At 45.2% G+C, this 26,708-nt stretch overlaps 2 protein-coding genes across 15 annotated transcripts in view; one reads left to right on the top strand and one right to left on the bottom strand.

Moving 5' to 3' along the window:
- The window catches only part of tp63 (tumor protein p63), a 128,075-nt gene extending 110,895 nt beyond the window's left edge, over positions 1-17,180 (top strand). For 3 of the 7 annotated variants that reach the window (XM_036980330.1, XM_036980262.1, XM_036980462.1), the window contains 4 exons: positions 7,476-7,684; positions 8,861-9,005; positions 11,878-11,971; positions 12,841-17,180. In XM_036980330.1, coding sequence (XP_036836225.1) covers positions 7,476-7,684; positions 8,861-9,005; positions 11,878-11,971; positions 12,841-13,137 — 745 coding nt within the window. In that variant the 3' untranslated portion in view covers positions 13,138-17,180. Of the gene's footprint in view, positions 1-243; positions 2,687-7,475; positions 7,685-8,860; positions 9,006-11,877; positions 11,972-12,840 lie in introns of those variants that run through there. The other 4 variants (XM_036980419.1, XM_036980381.1, XR_005052171.1 and 1 more) reach the window with 3 other exon arrangements.
- A 905-nt stretch (positions 17,181-18,085) lies between these two features.
- Positions 18,086-26,708, bottom strand: part of zbtb11 (zinc finger and BTB domain containing 11) — a 46,191-nt gene continuing 37,568 nt past the window's right edge. For 3 of the 8 annotated variants that reach the window (XM_036980129.1, XM_036979967.1, XM_036980170.1), the window contains 2 exons: positions 21,777-21,952; positions 18,086-19,679 (listed from right to left, as the gene is read on the bottom strand). In XM_036980129.1, the coding sequence (XP_036836024.1) occupies positions 19,159-19,679; positions 21,777-21,952 (697 nt within the window). In that variant the 3' untranslated portion in view covers positions 18,086-19,158. The remainder of the gene's footprint in view (positions 19,680-21,776; positions 21,953-26,708) is intronic. The other 5 variants (XR_005052082.1, XR_005052094.1, XR_005052101.1 and 2 more) reach the window with 5 other exon arrangements.

Below are 26,708 nucleotides of genomic sequence, written 5' to 3'. Positions count from 1 at the left end.
TGAAATGGCCACACTGCACTGAAATGGCCACACTGCACTGAAATGGCCACACTACACTGAAATGACCATCATTTATTTTCTTCTTCAATACTGTGTTTCCAAATGCCTCTGTTTCTCTATTTTGTAACTCTCTCCTCTTAACTTTTGACATTCTACTGGTTTAATTCTCTGGTTCCTGTTTCCTACTCTCCTAAAGTGAGTCCTTACTTTCTTCTCTCTCTCTTCTCTGGTTCCTGTCTGCAGTCTGCTTAAAGCCCGGCTACGTTCAGAGCTCCTGGAACCCCTAGCGGCAGAGCAGAGGAGACGATGCAGTACCTCCTGAGACTCACCTCATCCTCACATTCCTCCTCCCTTCAGTTTCCTCGCTCCTCAAACCTCAGCCACAATCAGATTAGGGGCTCCTCTTTCACATCTCCTCTATCTTGCTCTCTCTCTCCCTCTTTCAGGGCTCTTTCTAATATTCTCTCTCCTCCCTCCCTCTATTTCTACCTCTCTCTCTCTCCTTCTCTCCTCGGTCTTTGGGTTCCTTCTCTGAGATTGTGCCGCTATTGAAACTCTCACATTCTCCAAACAGAGTTAAATAAACAGATAAACAGTCTGTTGGTGCTTCATGTTCATGAAATAAAACGTTTTTTTTTCCTATTCATTACTTATGTAACACATAGTATGTTAAAAGTTGAGTCTGTCTGGCAAGTACTCTGCATACCAGTCTACTGATAAGATGCTGTCACATTAGAAAAGTCAGATATTAAGATGTTTTGCATGGCAGATTTTTTAAACTTTTTAAATAAGAAACTTTGTAGCTGTGTGGCAACACCAGTCTCAAACAGCAGAGGGCGCTTTGAGTTATTCAAAATTCAGTTTGTTTCATTAAAATGTTTTTACATTGAGTCATTTAGCAGACGCTCTTATCCAGAGCGACATACAGTAGTGAGTGTATACATTTTCATATTTTTTTTTCTTCATATATTGGTCCTACGCGGGAATCGAACCCACAACCCTGGCGTTGCAACCGCCATGCTCCACAGCCTGTGTCACACGGGAACCCTATGGTCAGCGATTAGGCTTTTACAGCACATAACCTGCATCCTGTTTAAAGCACCATTCATGTCTTTTGTTGCTTTTTAAGTTTGTGTTGCTGATGGTCAAAATGACGCCAGTAATTGAGTTATGGACAGGGGTACAGTCTACTTGTATTGCAGTCAGAACACGTGTATAGTATCAGGGATACAGTCTACTTGTATTGCAGTCAGAACACCTGCATAGTATCAGGGGTACAGTCTACTTGTATTGCAGTCAGAACACGTGCATAGTATCAGGGGTACAGTCTACTTGTATTGCAGTCAGAACACCTGCATAGTATCAGGGATACAGTCTACTTGTATTGCAGTCAGAACACCTGCATAGTATCAGGGGTACAGTCTACTTGTATTGCAGTCAGAACACGTGCATAGTATCAGGGGTACAGTCTACTTGTATTGCAGTCAGAACACGTGCATCGTATCCGCCTCTCGGCTGACCTCTCCTCCTATTGGCTGGGGCTGGTCAGGAACCAAGCACTAGTGTTTTTCTACAAGACTTCACTTGTCTATTGATTGAGCTTTTGTTGTTTTGTCTTTGGAGCTGGACTCAAACCTAACGGTGTGTTCCCCATGATACCCTATTGTCTAAATAATTACTATTTTTAACCAGAGCCCTGTGGCAGTCCCAGGTAGAGCCCTGTTGGCAGTCCCAGGTAGAGCCCCGTGGCAGTCCCAGGTAGAGCCCTGTGGCAGTCCCAGGTAGAGCCCTGTGGCAGTCCCAGGTAGAGCCCTGTGGCAGTCCCAGGTAGAGCCCTGTGGCAGTCCTAGGTAGAGCTCTGTGGCAGTCCTAGGTAGAGCCTTAGGGTAGTCCTAGGTAGAGCCCTGTGGTAGTCCTAGGTAGAGCTATGTGGCAGTCCTAGGTAGAGCCTTAGGGTAGTCCTAGGTAGAGCCCTGTGGTAGTCCTAGGTAGAGCCCTGTGGCAGTCCTAGGTACAGCCTTAGGGTAGTCCTAGGTACAGCCTTCGGGTAGTCCTAGGTACAGCCTTCGGGTAGTCCTAGGTACAGCCTTCGGGTAGTCCTAGGTACAGCCTTCGGGTAGTCCTAGGTACAGCCTTCGGGTAGTCCTAGGTACAGCCTTCGGGTAGTCCTAGGTACAGCCTTCGGGTAGTCCTAGGTACAGCCTTAGGGTAGTCCTAGGTACAGCCTTCGGGTAGTCCTAGGTACAGCCTTCGGGTAGTCCTAGGTACAGCCTTCGGGTAGTCCTAGGTACAGCCTTCGGGTAGTCCTAGGTACAGCCTTCGGGTAGTCCTAGGTACAGCCTTCGGGTAGTCCTAGGTACAGCCTTCGGGTAGTCCTAGGTACAGCCTTCGGGTAGTCCTAGGTACAGCCTTCGGGTAGTCCTAGGTACAGCCTTCGGGTAGTCCTAGGTACAGCCTTCGGGTAGTCCTAGGTACAGCCTTCGGGTAGTCCTAGGTACAGCCTTCGGGTAGTCCTAGGTACAGCCTTCGGGTAGTCCTAGGTACAGCCTTCGGGTAGTCCTAGGTACAGCCCTGTGGATCCTGGTCAAAAGTAGTTCATAACAAAAGGAATAGGGTGCCATTTGGGAGGCACATTAGTAGTGTTATGGGGAGAGGTGCCATTTGGGAGGCACATTAGTAGTGTTATGGGGAGAGGTGCCATTTGGGAGGCACATTAGTAGTGTTATGGGGAGAGGTGCCATTTGGGAGGCACATTAGTAGTGTTATGGGGAGAGGTGCCATTTGGGAGGCACATTAGTAGTGTTATGGGGAGAGGTGCCATTTGGGAGGCACATTAGTAGTGTTATGGGGAGAGGTGCCATTTGGGAGGCACATTAGTAGTGTTATGGGGAGAGGTGCCATTTGGGAGGCACATTAGTAGTGTTATGGGGAGAGGTGCCATTTGGGAGGCACATTAGTAGTGTTATGGGGAGAGGTGCCATTTGGGAGGCACATTAGTAGTGGTATGCGGAGAGGTGCCATTTGGGAGGCACATTAGTAGTGTTATGGGGAGAGGTGCCATTTGGGAGGCACATTAGTAGTGTTATGGGGAGAGGTGCCATTTGGGAGGCACATTAGTAGTGTTATGGGGAGAGGTGCCATTTGGGAGGCACATTAGTAGTGGTATGGGGAGAGGTGCCATTTGGGAGGCACATTAGTAGCGTTATGGGGAGAGGTGTCATTTGGGAGGCACATTAGTAGTGTTATGGGGAGAGGGCTATTATGAAAATCACTTTGATCATGCTGGTCATGTTGTATAAGGTCACTGCAGGACAGTGTGTTTTGTTGTTTAACATTCTGAAAGATATTTAGCATTTATTTAGGATTGACAGATTCATGGACACACATGTGCCTTTATGTACAGAGAGCAGATTCCACGGAGAACTTTCTTTTTGACTGTTTGAAACAGATTGTTGTGATGCATGGCTGTTGCGGTTCGTTTGGTCTGTCAGAACTCAATAAATGTATTTTCTGCTTTGACTTTTCCTTCTCGTTTTTCCCTCTTACGTTACTCCATCTCTCCATCTCTCCATCTCTTCATCTCTTCATCTCTCCATCTCTTCATCTCTTCATCTCTTCATCTCTTCATCTCTTCATCTCTTCATCTCTTCATCTCTTCATCTCATCTCTCCATCTCTCCATCTCTTCATCTCTTCATCTCTTCATCTCTTCATCTCTTCATCTCCTCATCTCTCCATCTCTTCATCTCTCCATTTGCAAAACAAGGAACCCTCAGCTCAAGCCCATGATGCCACTAAGGGCTCTATTCAATCAGATCAGCGTTATCCAACATTCTAGGATGATAGATGTAATCTACAGGATGATAGATGTAATCTACAGGATGATAGATGGAATCTACTCCTCCACTAGGATGATAGATGTAATCTACAGGATGATAGATGTAATCTACAGGATGATAGATGTAATCTACAGGATGATAGATGTAACCTACTCCTCCACTAGGATGATAGATGTAATCTACAGGATGATAGATGTAATCTACTCCTCCACTGGGATGATAGATGTAATCTACAGGATGATAGATGTAATCTACAGGATGATAGATGTAATCTACAGGATGATAGATGTAATCTACTCCTCCACTGGGATGATAGATGTAATCTACAGGATGATAGATGTAATCTACAGGATGATAGATGTAATCTACAGGATGATAGATGTAATCTACAGGATGATAGATGTAATCTACAGGATGATAGATGTAATCTACAGGATGATAGATGGAATCTACTCCTCCACTAGGATGATAGATGTAATCTACAGGATGATAGATGTAATCTACAGGATGATAGATGGAATCTACTCCTCCACTAGGATGATAGATGTAATCTACAGGATGATAGATGTAATCTACAGGATGATAGATGTAATCTACAGGATGATAGATGTAATCTACAGGATGATAGATGGAATCTACTCCTCCACTAGGATGATAGATGTAATCTACAGGATGATAGATGGAATCTACTCCTCCACTAGGATGATAGATGTAATCTACAGGATGATAAATGTAATCTACTCCTCCACTAGGATGATAGATGTAATCTACAGGATGATAGATGGAATCTACTCCTCCACTAGGATGATAGATGTAATCTACAGGATGATAAATGTAATCTACTCCTCCACTAGGATGATAGATGTAATCTACAGGATGATAGATGGAATCTACTCCTCCACTAGGATGATAGATGTAATCTACAGGATGATAGATGGAATCTACTCCTCCACTAGGATGATAGATGTAATCTACAGGATGATAGATGGAATCTACTCCTCCACTAGGATGATAGATGTAATCTACAGGATGATAAATGTAATCTACTCCTCCACTAGGATGATAGATGTAATCTACAGGATGATAGATGTAATCTACAGGATGATAGATGGAATCTACTCCTCCACTAGGATGATAGATGTAATCTACAGGATGATAAATGTAATCTACTCCTCCACTAGGATGATAGATGTAATCTACAGGATGATAGATGGAATCTACTCCTCCACTAGGATGATAGATGTAATCTACAGGATGATAGATGGAATCTACTCCTCCACTAGGATGATAGATGGAATCTACAGGATGATAGATGGAATCTACTCCTCCACTAGGATGATAGATGTAATCTACAGGATGATAGATGTAATCTACAGGATGATAGATGTAATCTACAGGATGATAGATGTAATCTACAGGATGATAGATGTAATCTACAGGATGATAGATGTAATCTACAGGATGATAGATGTAATCTACTCCTCCACTAGGATGATAGATGTAATCTACAGGATGATAGATGTAATCTACAGGATAATAGATGTAATCTACTCCTCCACTAGGATGATAGATGTAATCTACAGGATGATAGATGTAATCTACAGGATGATAGATGTAATCTACAGGATGATAGATGGAATCTACTCCTCCACTAGGATGATAGATGGAATCTACTCCTCCACTAGGATGATAGATGTAATCTACAGGATGATAGATGTAATCTACAGGATAATAGATGTAATCTACTCCTCCACTAGGATGATAGATGTAATCTACAGGATGATAGATGTAATCTACAGGATGATAGATGTAATCTACAGGATGATAGATGGAATCTACTCCTCCACTAGGATGATAGATGTAATCTACAGGATGATAGATGTAATCTACAGGATGATAGATGTAATCTACTCCTCCACTAGGATGATAGATGTAATCTACAGGATGATAGATGGAATCTACTCCTCCACTAGGATGATAGATGTAATCTACAGGATGATAGATGTAATCTACAGGATGATAGATGTAATCTACAGGATGATAGATGTAATCTACAGGATGATAGATGTAATCTACAGGATGATAGATGTAATCTACATGATGATAGATGTAATCTACTCCTCCACTAGGATGATAGATGTAATCTACAGGATGATAGATGTAATCTACAGGATGATAGATGTAATCTACAGGATGATAGATGTAATCTACTCCTCCATTAGGATGATAGATGTAATCTACAGGATGATAGATGTAATCTACAGGATGATAGATGTAATCTACTCCTCCACTAGGATGATAGATGTAATCTACAGGATGATAGATGTAATCTACAGGATGATAGATGTAATCTACAGGATGATAGATGTAATCTACTCCTCCATTAGGATGATAGATGTAATCTACAGGATGATAGATGTAATCTACAGGATGATAGATGGAATCTACTCCTCCACTAGGATGATAGATGTAATCTACAGGATGATAGATGTAATCTACAGGATGATAGATGTAATCTACTCCTCCACTAGGATGATAGATGTAATCTACAGGATGATCGATGTAATCTACAGGATGATAGATGTAATCTACAGGATGATAGATGTAATCTACTCCTCCATTAGGATGATAGATGTAATCTACAGGATGATAGATGTAATCTACAGGATGATAGATGTAATCTACAGGATGATAGATGTAATCTACAGGATGATAGATGTAATCTACTCCTCCACTAGGATGATAGATGGAATCTACAGGATGATAGATGTAATCTACTCCTCCACTAGGATGATAGATGTAATCTACAGGATGATAAATGTAATCTACTCCTCCACTAGGATGATAGATGTAATCTACAGGATGATAGATGGAATCTACTCCTCCACTAGGATGATAGATGTAATCTACAGGATGATAGATGGAATCTACTCCTCCACTAGGATGATAGATGTAATCTACAGGATGATAGATGTAATCTACAGGATGATAGATGTAATCTACTCCTCCACTAGGATGATAGATGTAATCTACAGGATGATAGATGTAATCTACAGGATGATAGATGTAATCTACAGGATGATAGATGTAATCTACAGGATGATAGAGGTAATCTACTCCTCCGTTAGGATGATAGATGTAATCTACAGGATGATAGATGTAATCTACACCTCCATTAGGATGATAAATGTAATCTACAGGATGATAGATGTAATCTACAGGATGATAGATGTTTAATCTGAGCTTCATTATTCGTATATAGTCTAGATGTTCTGAACTTCTAAGGAGAGTGGGGGGCGGCAAGAGCAGCTGCTCCGCGATTTTGACGGCTCCAAAACGTCTGCTATCGACGGTTGACGCTGATCTGAATCTATACACATACTGTTAGATGACACGTAAACTTTATAGTCACAGAGAGATGCTTTGAGTTTCTATGGCGTGCTTCAATTGAATCATTTCCGATAGTGTTGAAAACACATTGGCGTGTAAGAGAGTCATGTTTGAGAATAACATCAGCTACACAATCTGTCAAAAATGATTACCTAACCTTGTCAATAACTATACTGAACAGTAAAACTTAACATGTTGTATTCCACTGTACTGTAACTAACAGCCTTGTGGCCCTTTGTCGTTAAAGATGGGATCTCTGGGGCGATGAGAGTAACGGCCTGTACCCTCCTCTCCCCTGCCCCAGGAGCGCCATGGCCCCCCAGCCCCAGTATGGCTCCAGCTCCCCTCCTCTCCCCCACGGCAAGGTCAACAAGCTCCCCTCCGTCAGCCAGCTCATCAACCCCCAGCAACGCAACACCCTCACCCCCTCCTCCATGGCCCAAGGCCTGACTGACAGTAAGTGTGCCTTTACCCCTTTGTATAGAGAGATTCTGCTCCCCCTGTCTGACTTGATCTGTTTAGAGGCCCCTGTCCTGTCTTTGTGTCTGGGTCCCTGTCATAACTCCCCTGCCCCGCCAACTCCAGTACCACGTCCCCTCTGGGCCGATCATGTGACACGCGTCAGGGAGGATAGCGGTATCTGTCTGGGCACAAGTGGCGCTGGGAGGGATGTGTAGGTTGTCACTGTACAACTCTCAGCCCCTTGTCAGAACGCTTCCTCATCTGGGTCAATAGGGCGGCAGGTAGCCTAGTGGTTAGAGCGTTGGACTAGTAACCGGAAGGTTGCAAGATCAAATCCCCGAGCTGACAAGGTACCAATCTGTCGTTCTGCCCCTGAACAGTTAACCCACTGTTCCTAGGCCGTCATTGAAAATAAGAATGTGTTCCTAACTGACTTGCCTGGTTAAATAGGTTAGGTTAAATAGGTTAATAGGTTAAATACATTTAAAAAATCCCTGTGGGACTCTGTTCCTCCCCTCTGGAGCCTCGCTGCAGGTCCTTGTCCTGTCTAGAGGCCCCTGTCCTGTCTAGAGGCCCCTGTCCTGTCTCGCTGCAGGTCCTTGTCCTGTCTAGAGGCCCCTGTCCTGTCTAGAGGTCCCTGTCTGTCTCGCTGCAGGTCCTTGTCCTGTTCTCAGGACATGTATTATTCTTGGCGTTGCCCTTTCACTATTTTAGTAAGACGGTAGATGGCTGAGCATGTTCCCTTTTCTCCTCCTCCACCTCATGTATTGTTGTCGAGGTGCGCCCCCCCCCCCCCCCCCCCGTCTATCTTATGTAGATAATACACAATCTCAGAGACCGTTAAGAGTTCTTACATTTGTCCAGCCTCATCCCTTAGGGCTGAAAAAACGAATGACAGATTGTGGCTTTAAAGAGTACCGCTCTCTCTGAGAGCTTGTTTCTGGGAATGACGCGATGATGCTCACTGCCCCTAATCTACAGAAATATCTGAACCATAGTAATGGTGCTGGAGATACATTCGACATTTTAAAAATGTCAAATTACCCCCTTTAAGAGTCACTCACACAAGTCCATGTGATTCTCTAGTGACTCTGACGATTGGCCACATTGGCTAACAGCAGATTGCTTCCTTTTATAGAGATAAAACTATGATCTCTATGGTTTCTCTAGTGACTCCGATGATGGGCCACATGGCTATGAATGCTGACATGTCGGCCCTGAGCCCCGCCCACATCCTGCAGCCCCAGTTACCCATGGTGCCCAGCTCCCACTGCACCCCCCCGCCTCCCTACCCTATGGACAGCAGCATCTCCAGGTACCTAGCTAAACAACCACCAGTGGAGGCTGGTGAAGGAAGGACGGCTCATAGTGATGGCTGGAATGGCTTTACAGTATGATAGGTTTGATAAGGTTTCATTCATTCCATTACTAAGAGCCCGTCCTCCGATTTAAAATTTAAAAAAAGTGGCACCAGCCACCACTGATAACACACATCTGTTGATGCTCTTGGACAGTTGTGGGCTCTATAAAAAGTCGGGACGAGACACAATATTGACAGGACAATTTCAACACGGCTTTAAAAGTGTCTCCTAGCGCTAGTTTTGACCTGAACCTGAACCGCTCTAACTAACAAGGTTCTAAATAACTGGATCTGACAGAGCTCTCTGTATTGGATCTGACAGAGCTCTCTGTACTGGATCTGACAGAGCTCTCTGTACGGGATCTGACAGAGCTCTCTGTACGGGATCTGACAGAGCTCTCTGTACTGGATCTGACAGAGCTCTCTGTACGGGATCTGACAGAGCTCTCTGTACGGGATCTGACAGAGCTCTCTGTACTGGATCTGACAGAGCTCTCTGTACTGGATCTGACAGAGCTCTCTGTACTGGATCTGACAGAGCTCTCTGTACTGGATCTGACAGAGCTCTCTGTACTGGATCTGACAGAGCTCTCTGTACGGGATCTGACAGAGCTCTCTGTACTGGATCTGACAGAGCTCTCTGTACGGGATCTGACAGAGCTCTCTGTACGGGATCTGACAGAGCTCTCTGTACTGGATCTGACAGAGCTCTCTGTATTGGATCTGACAGAGCTCTCTGTACTGGATCTGACAGAGCTCTCTGTACTGGATCTGACAGAGCTCTCTGTACGGGATCTGACAGAGCTCTCTGTACGGGATCTGACAGAGCTCTCTGTACTGGATCTGACAGAGCTCTCTGTATTGGATCTGACAGAGCTCTCTGTACTGGATCTGACAGAGCTCTCTGTACTGGATCTGACAGAGCTATCTGTATTGGATCTGACAGAGCTCTCTGTATTGGATCTGACAGAGCTCTCTGTACTGGATCTGACAGAGCTCTCTGTACGGGATCTGACAGAGCTCTCTGTACGGGATCTGACAGAGCTCTCTGTACGGGATCTGACAGAGCTCTCTGTACGGGATCTGACAGAGCTCTCTGTATTGGATCTGACAGAGCTCTCTGTACTGGATCTGACAGAGCTCTCTGTACGGGATCTGACAGAGCTCTCTGTACGGGATCTGACAGAGCTCTCTGTACTGGATCTGACAGAGCTCTCTGTACTGGATCTGACAGAGCTCTCTGTACTGGATCTGACAGAGCTCTCTGTACTGGATCTGACAGAGCTCTCTGTACTGGATCTGACAGAGCTCTCTGTACTGGATCTGACAGAGCTCTCTGTATTGGATCTGACAGAGCTCACTGTACTGGATCTGACAGAGCTCTCTGTACTGGATCTGACAGAGCTCTCTGTACTGGATCTGACAGAGCTCTCTGTACTGGATCTGACAGAGCTCTCTGTATTGGATCTGACAGAGCTCTCTGTACTGGATCTGACAGAGCTCTCTGTACTGGATCTGACAGAGCTCTCTGTACTGGATCTGACAGAGCTCTCTGTACGGGATCTGACAGAGCTCTCTGTACGGGATCTGACAGAGCTCTCTGTACGGGATCTGACAGAGCTCTCTGTACGGGATCTGACAGAGCTCTCTGTACTGGATCTGACAGAGCTCTCTGTATTGGATCTGACAGAGCTCTCTGTACTGGATCTGACAGAGCTCTCTGTACTGGATCTGACAGAGCTATCTGTATTGGATCTGACAGAGCTCTCTGTATTGGATCTGACAGAGCTCTCTGTACTGGATCTGACAGAGCTCTCTGTACGGGATCTGACAGAGCTCTCTGTACGGGATCTGACAGAGCTCTCTGTACGGGATCTGACAGAGCTCTCTGTACGGGATCTGACAGAGCTCTCTGTACGGGATCTGACAGAGCTCTCTGTATTGGATCTGACAGAGCTCTCTGTACTGGATCTGACAGAGCTCTCTGTACGGGATCTGACAGAGCTCTCTGTACGGGATCTGACAGAGCTCTCTGTACGGGATCTGACAGAGCTCTCTGTACTGGATCTGACAGAGCTCTCTGTACTGGATCTGACAGAGCTCTCTGTACTGGATCTGACAGAGCTCTCTGTACTGGATCTGACAGAGCTCTCTGTATTGGATCTGACAGAGCTCACTGTACTGGATCTGACAGAGCTCTCTGTACTGGATCTGACAGAGCTCTCTGTACTGGATCTGACAGAGCTCTCTGTACTGGATCTGACAGAGCTCTCTGTATTGGATCTGACAGAGCTCTCTGTATTGGATCTGACAGAGCTCTCTGTACTGGATCTGACAGAGCTCTCTGTATTGGATCTGACAGAGCTCTCTGTACTGGATCTGACAGAGCTCTCTGTACGGGATCTGACAGAGCTCTCTGTACGGGATCTGACAGAGCTCTCTGTACGGGATCTGACAGAGCTCTCTGTACTGGATCTGACAGAGCTCTCTGTACTGGATCTGACAGAGCTCTCTGTACTGGATCTGACAGAGCTCTCTGTACGGGATCTGACAGAGCTCTCTGTACTGGATCTGACAGAGCTCTCTGTACTGGATCTGACAGAGCTCTCTGTACTGGATCTGACAGAGCTCTCTGTACTGGATCTGACAGAGCTCTCTGTACTGGATCTGACAGAGCTCTCTGTATTGGATCTGACAGAGCTCTCTGTATCGGATCTGACAGAGCTCTCTGTATCGTTGAACAGTCTTGTCTAATACAGTTATTACTAGAATGCCGAGGTGCTATTTTTCACTACTAACCAGTTTCCTTCTCTGTGTCCCGCTGTAGCTTTCTTCTGCGGCTGGGCTGCGCAGCCTGCCTGGACTGTTTCACAGCACAGGGCCTGACCAACATCTACCAGATCGAGAACTATAACTTGGAGGTGAGGCCTTGCCTGTCGCACGCACCTGTGTGGTTAAACTCAGAGAGAAGGGTCGGCTGGCTTCAGGAGGCCTGAGCCTTCGTGTAAGGCAAGAAAAAAAAAAAAAAAAACATTTATGAAATGGGAACGTTTATCTGCAAGTCATCTTTGTCTATTTTTGTAATCAGAACTACTCTTCATTGGGCTGCCTGGCGCCGAGCCTGAGAGCATTGGGCTGCCTGGCGCCGAGCCGAGCCTGAGAGCATTGGGCTGCCTGGCGCAGAGCCGTGCCTGAGAGCATTGGGCTGCCTGGCGCAGAGCCTAGCCTGAGAGCATTGGGCTGCCTGGCGCAGAGCCTAGCCTGAGAGCATTGGGCTGCCTGGCGCCGAGCCTAGCCTGAGAGCATTGGGCTGCCTGGCGCAGAGCCTAGCCTGAGAGCATTGGGCTGCCTGGCGCCGAGCCTAGCCTGAGAGCATTGGGCTGCCTGGCGCAGAGCCTAGCCTGAGAGCATTGGGCTGCCTGGCGCCGAGCCTAGCCTGAGAGCATTGGGCTGCCTGGCGCCGAGCCTAGCCTGAGAGCATTGGGCTGCCTGGCGCCGAGCCTAGCCTGAGAGCATTGGGCTGCCTGGCGCCGAGCCTAGCCTGAGAGCATTGTCTTCCGGGAGATGGCGTTATTCTAACGCGTCAGCGTTGCCATGAACTATCATTGCAAACGGATTTATCGTGCTATCTGACGTAAGACAATGGTCTTTTTGGGCTGCCTGCTGGGGCCCTGGGCCTAGCCTAAGAGCATTGGGCTGCCTGCTGGGGCCCTGGCCCTAGCCTGAGAGAGAAGACTAAACGAGGCTAGAGAGACTAACCCCCAGTGTGTGATGTCATCCCCGTCCACAGGACCTGTCCCGGCTGAAGATCCCGCAGGAGTTCCAGCACGTCATCTGGAAGGGCATCATGGAGCACCGGCAGAGCATGGAGTTCTCCCCTCCTCCCCACATCCTGCGTACCTCCAGCGGGGCCTCCGCCGTCAGCGTAGGGTCCTCCGAGGCCCGCGGCGAGCGGGTCATCGACGCCGTGCGCTTCACCCTGCGCCAGACCATCTCCTTCCCTCCGCGTGACGACTGGTCCGACTTCTCCTTCGACCTGGACTCCCGACGCAACAAGCAGCAGCGCATCAAGGAAGAGGGAGAATAGAAAAACTCACACTCTGGATGGAATTTCAATCTAAGGTGCACTGTTGACAAGCGCACTGTACCAATGGGTCTGTAAAACGGCCATTTTCCTGACGTTCAGAGATCACTTTTACAGTAAACGCTGGGGATGTCGGCTCAAGCGCACGTTATCATTAAAAGTTGAGTGCGGTACGCTTGTCGGCAATGGGCCTTGGATTGAAGCCCTGCCTCTGTCACACACCTGTTGACCAACCACTCTCGTATCACGGTACAGAACTAGGAATTCTCTGCTTCAAAGTGCTCTGGGTCCGGTTTCCTCAAAAGCATCTAAGTTCATTGTTAGAACAACCCTCGTTTTGGAGCAGAACACAAAAAAACATTGTTGGAAGTTGTTTACCGACCTGCCTCAGACCAGCTAAGTACATCGTCATAAGACCTGACTTACATCGCTAGCGGGAAACTGGACCCTGGTCCTTAGTTCAGATATCCTAAATAGCAAAACTACTATGCAAATAAAAATGCACTTATTTTATGGTTTTAGGAAAGCCTTCCATAGCTGCCAGCTAGAGAATGAGACAAATTATGGTTTTAGGAAAGCCTTCCATAGCTGCCAGCTAGAGAATGAGACAAATTATGGTTTTAGGAAAGCCTTCCATAGCTGCCAGCTAGAGGATGAGACAAATTATGGTTTTAGGAAAGCCTTCCATAGCTGCCAGCTAGAGAATGAGACAAATTATGTTTTTAGGAAAGCCTTCCATAGCTGCCAGCTAGAGAATGAGACAAATTATGGTTTTAGGAAAGCCTTCCATAGCTGCCAGCTAGAGGATGAGACAAATTATGTTTTTAGGAAAGCCTTCCATAGCTGCCAGCTAGAGGATGAGACAAATTATGGTTTTAGGAAAGCCTTCCATAGCTGCCAGCTAGAGGATGAGACAAATTATGGTTTTAGGAAAGCCTTCCATAGCTGCCAGCTAGAGAATGAGACAAATTATGGTTTTAGGAAAGCCTTCCATAGCTGCCAGCTAGAGAATGAGACAAATTATGGTTTTAGGAAAGCCTTCCATAGCTGCCAGCTAGAGGATGAGACAAATTATGGTTTTAGGAAAGCCTTCCATAGCTGCCAGCTAGAGGATGAGACAAATTATGGTTTTAGGAAAGCCTTCCATAGCTGCCAGCTAGAGAATGAGACAAATTATGTTTTTAGGAAAGCCTTCCATAGCTGCCAGCTAGAGAATGAGACAAATTATGGTTTTAGGAAAGCCTTCCATAGCTGCCAGCTAGAGGATGAGACAAATTATGGTTTTAGGAAAGCCTTCCATAGCTGCCAGCTAGAGAATGAGACAAATTATGGTTTTAGGAAAGCCTTCCATAGCTGCCAGCTAGAGAATGAGACAAATTATGGTTTTAGGAAAGCCTTCCATAGCTGCCAGCTAGAGGATGAGACAAATTATGGTTTTAGGAAAGATACATTTCATACAACAAACAAAAATCTAATTTCTTGAGACAAAAAACTCTTAAATGTTTTTTGTGATTTGCTTTGATAGGTTTTATGAGAGGAAACCTTTTGTTGTTGTTGTTGTTGTTGTTGGGCCGTAGAAGGTGTACGGCCAGGATCCAATCCAAAGTGCGTTACGACAGATGAGACCTTCAAAATTATAAAGATAAATACATTTTTCTATGTAGGTGCTTCTGTCTTGCTGTTGACCCACTTAGCAAACATCTGTCAACTGCTACCATTTCATAAATAAATTATAAACAAATTCACAAATATTGCAAAACAAAACAACAGGATATACACTCAGTGGACAGTTTATTAGGTACACCCATCTAGTCAGACCCTTTTTGCCTCCAGAACAGCCTGAATTCTTCGGGAAATTGATTGTGTGGTGTTCAAATGTTGCTCAATTGGTATCAAGAGACCTAAACGTCTGGCAGTAAAACATTCCCCACAGCATTACACCACCAGCCTGTACTGGGGGGGCGATGAGTTTCTGCCAAATCCTGACACTGCCACCAGCCTGTACTGGGGGGGCGATGAGTTTCTGCCAAATCCTGACACTGCCACCAGCCTGTACTGGGGGGCGATGAGTTTCTGCCAAATCCTGACACTGCCACCAGCCTGTACTGGGGGGCGATGAGTTTCTGCCAAATCCTGACACTGCCATCACACGTACCAGGAATCGGCATTCGTCGGACCAGGCGATGTTTCCACTCCTCAAATTGTCCAGTGTTGTTGCCCACTGGAACCTCTTCCTCTTGTTCTTATCTGATGGGAGTAGAACCCGGTGTTGCAATAGAACCATCCGTGACAAAGACCGACGCGTTGTGCGTTTCCGAGATGCTGTTCTGCACACCACTGTTGTACTGTGTCGTTAATGGTCTGTTAGCTTGCACGATTCAAGCCATTTCTCCTTGGCTTTGGTCCAAATTAAAACGTTACATTGTTGTTAGTGGTTATACTAAATAAACAATCCTCTATATATATATATATATATATATATATATATATATATACACACTCACACGTTGCTTTAGTTTACATTGTGAACCTAGCAAGTTGTAGTAGCAGCTTCTTGACTTCTTAACTCATAGTAAAATAATCAGTGGTGTGTGTATAAAGTCGAGGCCACATGAAACCAAATGTAACTTTATTTTTTCGCATTTCAATTCACAAGATCTAATGAACCGTCAACAATTGACGCAAAGCAAGCGCACCACGGGGCAGAGAAGCAACTTTCATCGATTTCAAAGCATTTCCTCAAATGCTGATGATGCTCAATGTCGGACGCCCGACAGGCCAAGGACCGTTACTAAGGGAAGCTAGTGTTGCTATGGGGCTACCAGCTACATTAGCTTGTAGGCTAGCGGACTTTTCATACGTTTTGTGAAAACATATGTACGACCTCCCGAAAACATTACTGAATTGAATATGGTGCTTTTCCACCCGCTTACTTTCAAAATAAATATGTATTTATCGGTGCTGTTGACCGATGATGGTAAACTTCTCAACTGCCATAGTGCGGCCACCGGAAGTAACCTCACAACTGGCGAGTGGCGGCCTCTAGTGGCCATATTGGTACTGCGCTAAATACGGGCCAAAAATGACAAAATACTCATATCACACTTCAGCTCAAGCCCAAATTACCATTACAAGTATAATGCGCTGCTCTGTTCTTTACCGCACCTTGGGTTGAATCCCGGTCTGTTGCTCTAGACGGGACTGTCATGATCGCCTGCTGTTTTTAGTCCACAACACTGTTTTTGCCTGCTGGTCACAAGCCGGTCTTGATTGTATACATTTCAAGATGCATATTTTTACTTTGTGTCAGAGAAAAGTGTGATTAATAATGCTGTTTAAAAAGGTTGGATTGGTTGATTTCTTTTTTTTTTATACCACAAAACAAGTTACTGCCTTGTATCGTGTTAACCTTCCTGCTTCCAGGATTTTCAGAAACCTGGGGATTTAGTCATCCTTTTGTTGGTTAAACCATTGTGTTTATAACTCTTGGAGGAAGTTACTGGAATAGTTCAATCGTGTTTATAACTCTTGGAGGAAGTTACTGGAATAGTTCAATCGTGTTTATAACTCTTGGGGAAATGACTGGAATTTTGCTACCCTCGTGTTGGTTAAACTATCGTGTTTATAACTACTTACTGTATTTCTACGTGAATGAGAATTGCATTCTCATAGCCCTCGAGGCGATAACAATACTGTTACAGATCATCTTTGGTATTGTCCCCCCCCCCCCCAAAAAAATAGCACCCTACGGTCGAAAGTATAGGGCGGCATTTGGGATGAATTTCATTGCCTGCTTGTTCTCGCCGTCTGTATTTTGTGGGTCTGTTGAACATTTACTGGGCTACATTTTTCATTTTTCTTACAAAACGCTCCTTTTGATTTGTCTTGCTGGATTTTTGGAACCACATTTTGTAAACTGTTGTTGTTGTTGTTGTTGTTACAGATTAACTTGATAGATGGCCCAAACTATTGAGATCATTGTATATACATTTGTATAGTTATTTTCTAAAAGCTACATGCTGTTATGTATTTTTTACTAAAAAAAACAAACAAAAAGGTTTGGACTTAGAATAGTGCATGGCTAAAAGACATTACGGTACAAAGGGGTTCGGGTTATTTCTATTCATTTAAATGAATAAAAATCGGGGTCTCAACAAGTCACTGTTCTCACAAGCGGTCTGTGTAGTGTTGCCGTAAACACAGTTTATATAATTTCAATATTGAAAGTGTGATAACCACTGAATGAACATGCCATGAATGACCCTAGTATGTCATTGGTACATTGAAAGCAGAACCTCGTACTGTAATCTGCTGTTCTACAATTTTGTAAAATGAATTGTAAATAATGTTACAATGTACTTATTTTGATAAACAAAACAATAAAAATATCCCAAGTATATCAAAATGCTGTTGCAGTTTGTAACATGTCCATTAGTGACACTAAAACGTGCAGATGGCCTTACATTAAAGCAGAATAGTCATTTCTTGGCCGTACTAAGTCAGCCTGTACACGGTGTGGTCTTTGAGAGAAAGACAGACAAGATGAACGGTGTGGTCTTTGAGAGAAAGACAGACAAGATGAACATAAGCAATAGGTTTATTGTGTTTCCCCTCCAGCCCGTGGTCAGGGGAGGCAGGTGCTAGTTGAGCTTCAACTTATAAAGGGGGGAGCGATACCAGACGATGAGCTTCAACTTATAAAGGGGGGAGCGATACCAGACGATGAGCTTCAACTTATAAAGGGGGGAGTGATACCAGACGATGAGTGATACCAGACGATGAGTGATACCAGACGGTGAGTGATACCAGACGGTGAGTGATACCAGACGGTGAGTGATACCAGACGGTGAGCTTGCAGATCAGGCTCATGTTAAAACGAGGCTAGAACAAAGTTGTACAAACGTGGTAAATAAAACATGGTCCTGAAGGAAAAAGGAAAAAGTCTGAAAACTGGATTATTTCATCATTTAATAAAATATCTGAGATTCAACGGTATGTGGTGAGATTCATGAATGAAGCAAATTCCTCCAGATTAATACAGAATATTTTAAATGACTGCCACTATTTTACACACAAGATTGGATTGAGCTTTAAATCAATTCAGTTCGTTCAATCTATATATTCAGTAAAAAATAGTCAACTTTGTACCTTCTGTCCCACTGTAGACAAGAGGGGCCTGTTCAATTGGGGGAAAACAAGGGAGCAGTACCTGAAGTCATCTCATAAGAACACATTGTTTTCCATTGCAGAATGTTTTGCTACAGTTGTGTCCTAATGAACACCACCCAGGTATCTGACACATTCCCCGTTCCTCCACCTCAGGACAGAGACTGACAGTCCTGTGTCAACCTGTCCACCTGGGTTCTGATAGGTCAGGGATACGAGAGGTCACTCCACCTGGGTTCTGATAGGTCAGGGATACGAGAGTCACTCCACCTGGGTTCTGATAGGTCAGGGATATGAGAGTCACTCCACCTGGGTTCTGATAGGTCAGGGATACGAGAGGTCACTCCACCTGGGTTGTGATAGGTCAGGGATACGAGAGTCACTCCACCTGGGTTCTGATAGGTCAGGGATACGAGAGTCACTCCACCTGGGTTCTGATAGGTCAGGGATACGAGAGTCACTCCACCTGGGTTCTGATAGGTCAGGGATACGAGAGTCACTCCACCTGGGTTCTGATAGGTCAGGGATACGAGAGTCACTCCACCTGGTTCAGGATTAGGGATATTAGTGGCTATGTGAGTCATTCTTGCTGTCCACTAGGTGGTCTGTCACGTCACTCCACCTCTGGTCTGTCACGTCCCTCCACCTCTGGTCTGTCACGTCCCTCCACCTCTGGTCTGTCACGTCCCTCCACCTCTGGTCTGTCACGTCCCTCCACCTCTGGTCTGTCACGTCCCTCCACCTCTGGTCTGTCACGTCCCTCCACCTCTGGTCTGTCACGTCACTCCACCTCTGGTCTGTCACGTCACTCCACCTCTGGTCTGTCACGTCCCTCCACCTCTGGTCTGTCACATCACATCACTCCACCTCTGCCATGTGTACCACCTCCATGGTTTGTATAACCTCTTGCTCCTCCATCTTCACCCCCCCGGGCAGTACACTCTGCTGAGACAGCACATAGTTCACCACCTGCATGATGCTCTGATCTGACAAGGTCGCGACCCCGTCACCCTGAACGGCCTGAACCGCCTCCACCGTCTCCTCCGTGATCAGCACCGTCTCGATCTCCTCGGCCGGCGGCGGCTGGACGGGCCGGAGCTCGGGGGGGAGATCGGACGCCAGGATGGAGACGGCGTGTTCCACCTGAGTACCCTGGTTGTGAAACTGTAGGGTATCTTTCTCCAGCATGATCTTCCCCGGCAGGAGGTCGCCGTGGTACTTGGTCATGTGCTTCCGTAGGGAGCGGGCATCGATGTGGGCTTCCTGGCACTCGGGGCACACGTAAGGGCGCTCTCCGGTGTGGGTGCGTACGTGTCTCTTCAGAGAGCGGGCGTCGGCCCAGGCTACTCCACACGTCAGACACTCAAAGGGTTTGACTCCTGAGAGAAGAAGAGGACAGGTGTTAGAACACAGTCCTATAGACTCCTATTCTCTAGCCACCCAATCAACACCTGTCTGTAAGGTGAGTGAACCTATTAACATTAAAAAGGCCTCGTTGGACCCTCCCCCTTCCTGACAATGAGGCCCGGTCAAATGAAGACAACAAAAATCAGTAGCCTCAACATCATTATAAGCACCAAGTGTGCTTATAGCACCAAGTGTGCTTATAGCACCAAGTGTGCTTATAGCACCAAGTGTGCTTGACAAATAGTGAAAATCAGCACAAATGCAATAATGGCATTATAGTGAATACAAAGTGTCGATAAGACAGCAGTCAAAAATAGTCCGTTGTCAGTTATTTGTGGCCTCGCGCCTGCTTACAGAATGGGGTACGGCGTCAGTTGGATCTCATTTAGCTGTTGTCATTTACAACAAACTGACATACCCTCCTAAAACTGGCTTATAACTCAGCCTTAATGTTGAGCCCATTTCCATCTTTAGATTAAAAAATATAAACATTTTCTGCCATTTAATATTTCAAAAAATTAATCTGGTTGTATTCATAAGAGTTGTTATTCTAAGCCAATCAGATGTTAGATTCATAATAGTTGTTATTCTAAACCAATCAGATGATGTATCCATAAGAGTTGTTATTCTAAACCAATCAGATGTTACATTCATAAGAGTTGTTATTCTAAACCAATCAGATGATGTATCCATAAGAGTTGTTATTCTAAACCAATCAGATGATGTATCCATAAGAGTTGTTATTCTAAACCAATCAGATGTTACATTCATAAGAGTTGTTATTCTAAACCAATCAGATGATGTATCCATAACAGTTGTTATTCTAAACCAATCAGATGTTGTATTATTAAGCTGTATATGTTCCCACTAGTGGCCATCTTCAAAGCTGCATAGAAACCTCAGACACTGTTTAGTACCTTCAGATGAGTGATCATACTTTATGTAAAACAAAGAGGGCATGAATTACCATATCATGGGCATGAATTACCATATCATGGGCATGAATTACCATATCATGGGCATGAATTACCATATCATGGGCATTAATTACCATATCATGGGCATTAATTACCATATCATGGGCATTAATTACCATATCATGGGCATGAATTACCATATCATGGGCATTAATTACCATATCATGGGCATTAATTACCATATCATGGGCATTAATTACCATATCATGGGCATTAATTACCATATCATGGGCATTAATTACCATATCTTGCCAATTGAAAATGTTTGTTTTATGCTAGCGGTCGTGCCTGCATGTCAGTCACACAGTAGCAACATAACTTAAACTAAAACAAGTTTCACATCTTACATTTTGTCTTATTACTGTAAAAAGGAACACTATTGTTGTACTCAAATGTACTAAATCTATTTCAGGTAGGCTTAGACTCTGCTATTCCCTTTTTCACCATACATCACCGTTCACATTAAGGTCGGTTTGCATTGAACCACATGGGGATAGTGTGTTGATATGTATAATATATAATAAACATGGGCATAAATGTTCAGATTTAACTTGATTAAAACACTCAAAAACAGAGCGACAGGCGGCGAGCGGTCGATGCAGAGCGACAGGCGGCGAGCGGTCGATGCAGAGCGACAGGCGGCGAGCGGTCGATGCAGAGCGACAGGCGGCGAGCGGTCGATGCAGAGCGACAGGCGGCGAGCGGTCGATGCAGAGCGACAGGCGGCGAGCGGTCGATGCAGAGCGACAGGTAGCGAGCGGTCGATGCAGAGAGACAGGCGGCGAGCGGTCGATGCAGAGCGACAGGTAGGTAGCGGTTGATGCAGAGAGACAGGTAGCGGTTGATGCAGAGAGACAGGTAGCGGTTTACTGTTTGAGACCATTTAGAGTACATTTAACCTATATCATCAAGGAGTAGTACGTTTTACTGTTAGAGTCCATTTAGATCCAGTTAAACAGTAGGTTCGAGTGTTAGATGTTGCCCGCATAGTAATTGCATGCATCGCTCCAGCTATGAACTTGAGAGAGCTCACATTTCTCCAGCCACATAGAAAACCAAGTGCCATTAGGCTGAAGACATATTGTGTCTCACCCTGGTGGTTGTTCATGTGTCGTCTGTACTCTCGGAGCTGGGTGAACTTCCTGCCACAGTGTTCACACTCTCTCTCTAGGTTCTGCTTGACTCTGCCCTTCTTGCCATGCGTGGCCTTCTTCACATGTCTCCTGAACAGAGCCTTCTCAAAGAACTCCTTACCACAGACGTTACACCTACAGGAGAGAGGATTAACAATCAAATATCATCTAGGAAAAAACCTGTTTACATCAACAATTGTCACAAAGTGCTTCAAATCATCCCTCCATCCCTCACTCGTTTAAATCATCCCTCCATCGTTTAAATCATCCCTCCATCCCTCACTCGTTTAAATCATCCTCCATGCCTCACTCGTTAGAAACAGAGACAAAATAAGTGGTATCCTAACCTAGCAGGCTAAAAGAAACACCTGTTGTCAAGGTTGTGAACGTTTTAGCGGTATCCTAACCTAGCAGGCTAAAAGAAACACCTGTTGTCAAGGTTGTGAACGTTTTAGCGGTATCCTAACCTAGCAGGCTAAAAGAAACGCCTGTTGTCAAGGTTGTGAACGTTTTAGCGGTATCCTAACCTAGCAGGCTAAAAGAAACACCTGTTGTCAAGGTTGTGAACGTTTTAGTGGTATCCTAACCTAGCAGGCTAAAAGAAACACCTGTTGTCAAGGTTGTGAACGTTTTAGCGGTATCCTAACCTAGCAGGCTAAAATAAACACCTGTTTTCAAGGTTGTGAACGTTTTAGTGGTATCCTAACCTAGCAGGCTAAAAGATAAGGTTGTGAACGTTTTAGTGGTATCCTAACCTAGCAGGCTAAAAGATAAGGTTGTGAACGTTTTAGTGGTATCCTAACCTAGCAGGCTAAAAGAAAAGGTTGTGAACGTTTTAGTGGTATCCTAACGTAGCAGGCTAAAAGAAACACCTGTTGTGAATGTTTTAGTGGTATCCTAACCTAGCAGGCTAAAAGATAAGGTTGTGAACGTTTTAGTGGTATCCTAACCTAGCAGGCTAAAAGAAAAGGTTGTGAACGTTTTAGCGGTATCCTAACCTAGCAGGCTAAAAGAAACACCTGTTGTCAAGGTTGTGAACGTTTTAGCGGTATCCTAACCTAGCAGGCTAAAAGAAACACCTGTTGTCAAGGTTGTGAACGTTTTAGCGGTATCCTAACCTAGCAGGCTAAAAGAAAAGGTTGTGAACGTTTTAGTGGTATCCTAACGTAGCAGGCTAAAAGAAACACCTGTTGTGAACGTTTTAGTGGTATCCTAACCTAGCAGGCTAAAAGAAAAGGTTGTGAACGTTTTAGCGGTATCCTAACCTAGCAGGCTAAAAGAAAAGGTTGTGAACGTTTTAGCGGTATCCTAACCTAGCAGGCTAAAAGAAAAGGTTGTGAACGTTTTAGCGGTATCCTAACCTAGCAGGCTAAAAGAAAAGGTTGTGAACGTTTTAGCGGTATCCTAACCTAGCAGGCTAAAAGAAAAGGTTGTGAACGTTTTAGCGGTATCCTAACCTAGCAGGCTAAAAGAAAAGGTTGTGAACGTTTTAGCGGTATCCTAACCTAGCAGGCTAAAAGAAAAGGTTGTGAACGTTTTAGCGGTATCCTAACCTAGCAGGCTAAAAGAAAAGGTTGTGAACGTTTTAGCGGTATCCTAACCTAGCAGGCTAAAAGAAAAGGTTGTGAACGTTTTAGCGGTATCCTAACCTAGCAGGCTAAAAGAAAAGGTTGTGAACGTTTTAGCGGTATCCTAACCTAGCAGGCTAAAAGAAAAGGTTGTGAACGTTTTAGCGGTATCCTAACCTAGCAGGCTAAAAGAAAAGGTTGTGAACGTTTTAGCGGTATCCTAACCTAGCAGGCTAAAAGATAAGGTTGTGAACGTTTTAGCGGTATCCTAACCTAGCAGGCTAAAAGAAAAGGTTGTGAACGTTTTAGCGGTATCCTAACCTAGCAGGCTAAAAGAAAAGGTTGTGAACGTTTTAGCGGTATCCTAACCTAGCAGGCTAAAAGAAACACCTGTTGTGAACGTTTTAGCGGTATCCTAACCTAGCAGGCTAAAAGAAAAGGTTGTGAACGTTTTAGCGGTATCCTAACCTAGCAGGCTAAAAGAAAAGGTTGTGAACGCTTTAGCGGTATCCTAACCTAGCAGGCTAAAAGAAAAGGTTGTGAACGTTTTAGCGGTATCCTAACCTAGCAGGCTAAAAGAAACACCCTGCATATTCTGGTCCTGATGAGAAAGAAAGGGGGGGAGGAAAAGGGGGGGGTTCTCTTCTGCACTGTTCAACCAATCCAGTAAATATGGAGGAGGAGTTGAGACGGAGTGTCGCCTTGGTAACGGTTAATGTTGGTGTTTCTTGTGCATTTGACTCTGCCAAAATAGTACACAGTTACTCTCCTTCTAGATAACATGAAAACAGCCTAACCAGGTCTTAAGTGTCTTGAAGACGCCTAGGCTAGCGCTAGTCAACTTCTTTCACCCATCAGCTTCAGCCAGGCTGGTTGGTTTGACTTGGATAGCCCATCTCTGGGGCTAGAAAGGGACCGCCAATAAATATTTTAGTTGTCTCATTAAAATACGTTCAATATTTGTATATGAATTTCTACAATTTATAATTGGTTTGAGGTTATTAAATATATAAAAATATTGGTCCCATGTACATTGTGTAATTTTACTAGCCACATAGGGATATCAAATGTCAAACCGAATTGACCATGAGCATTAAAGTCCGGTTCCTTTGCAGCTGTGCTCCAAATTGATGATTACTTGAGTGCTGCCAGCTGTGGGCAGGATTGAGAAAAACTGTTACCTTCCCTTCATTCTATGACATCATTTCCCCCCCCCCCCCCCCCCCCTCCACGCCCTCCAACTAACCATCAAACAGGCAAAGCGCCAATACAAATACTAAGCTCAAATCCTATTACACCAACTGGCAGGGCTTGCAAACTATCACTGCTGCGAGCTTTCCAGTGACGCGGTCTTACCAGACAAGCTAAATGCCTTCTATGCTCGCTTCGAGGCAAGCAACACTGAACCATGCGAGAGAGCACCAGTTGTTCCGGACGACTGTGATCACGCTCTCCATAGCAGATGTGAGTTAGACCTTTAAAAACAGGTTAACATTCACAAACCAATTATCAGGAAGCGTGTGCTGACCAGCTGGAAAGTGTTTCCACTGACATTTCCAACCTGTCCCTGTCCGAGTCTAATACCAACATGTTTCAGGCAGACCACCATAGTCCCTGTGCCCAAGAAGGCCAAGGTAACCTGTCTAAATGACTATCGCCCCATAGCATTCCCATCTGTAGCCATGAAATGCTTTGAAAGGCAGGTCATGGCTCAAACACCATTATCCCAGACAGCATGAACCCACTCCAATTCGCATACTGCCCCAACAGAGCCACAATCTCTATTGCCCTCCACACTGTCTTTTCCCAATTGGACAAAAGAAACATCGACGTGAGAATGCTGTTCATTGACTACAGCTTGGCGTTCACCACCATAGCGCCCTACAAGGTCATCACTAAGCTAAGGACCCTGGGACTGAACCCCTCCCTCTGCAACTGGATGCTTCAGAGGGTAGTGCGTACAGCCCAGTACATCACTAAAAGTGGCAGTAATAAAGCCTCTCTTGAAAAAGCCAAACCTTGACACAGAAAATATAAAAAACTAATTGGTCAACTTTCTGTCCAAAAATGATGCAGAAAAATGAATCCATGCTTTTGTCACTTCTAGGTTAGACTATTGCAATGCTCTACTTTCCGGCTACCTGGATAAAGCACTAAATAAACTTCAGTTAGTGCTAAATAAGGCTGCTAGTATCCTGACTAGAACCAAAACATTTGATCATATTACTCCAGTCATAGCCTCCCTACACTGGTTTCCTGTCAAAGAAAGGGCTGATTTCAAGGTTTTACTGCTAACCTACAAAGCATTACATGGGCTTGCTCCTATCTATCTCTCTGATTTGGTCCTGCCGTACATACCTACACGTACGCTACGGTCACAAGACGCAGGCCTCCTAATTGTCCCTAGAATATCTACGCAAACAGCTGGAGGCAGGGCTTTCTCCTATAGAGCTCAATTTTTATGTAATGGTCTGCCTACCCATGTGAGAGACGCAAGCTCGGTCTCAACCTTTAAGTCTTTACTGAAGAATCATCTCTTCAGTGGGTCATATGATTGAGTGTAATCTGGCCCAGGAGTCGGAAGGTGAACGGAAAGGCTCTGGAGCAACGAACCGCCCTTGCTGTCTCTGCCTGGCCAGTTCCCCTCTTTCCACTGGGATTCTCTGCCTCTAACCCTATTACAGGGGCTGAGTCACTGGCTTACTGGTGCTCTTTCATACCGTCCCTAGGGTCCCCTTGGGTTGTGCCGTGGCGGAGATCTTTGTGGGCTATACTCGGCCTTGCCTCAGGATGGTAAGTTGGTGGTTGAAGATATCCCTCTAGTGGTGTGGGGGCTGTGCTTTGGCAAAGTGGGTGGAGTTGTATCCTTCCTGTTTGGCCCTATCCGGGGGTGTCCTCGGCTGGGGCCACAGTGTCTCCTGACCCCTCCGGTCTCAGCCTCCAGTATTTATGCTGCAGTAGTTTGTGTCGGGGGGCTAGGGTCAGTTTGTTATGTCTGGAGTACTTCTCCTGTTTTATCCGGTGTCCTGTGTGAAATTTAAGTATGCTCTCTCTAATTCTCTTTCTTTCCCTCTCTCGGAGCACCTGAGCCCTAGGACCATGCCTCAGGACTACCTGACATGATGACTCCTTGCTGTCCCCAGTCCACCTGGCCGTGCTGCTGCTCCAGTTTCAACTGTTCTGCCTTATTATTATTTGACCATGCTGGTCATTTATGAACATTTGAACATCTTGGCCATGTTCTGTTATAATCTCTACCCGGCACAGCTGGTTCCTCTCTAGGTTTCTTCCTAGGTTTTGGCCTAGGAAGTTTTTCCAAGCCA

Source organism: Oncorhynchus mykiss, chromosome 1 (genome assembly GCF_013265735.2).
Source record: "Oncorhynchus mykiss isolate Arlee chromosome 1, USDA_OmykA_1.1, whole genome shotgun sequence".
Lineage (NCBI taxonomy): Eukaryota > Metazoa > Chordata > Actinopteri > Salmoniformes > Salmonidae > Oncorhynchus > Oncorhynchus mykiss.
This window is presented reverse-complemented; position numbering and strand designations above follow the sequence as displayed.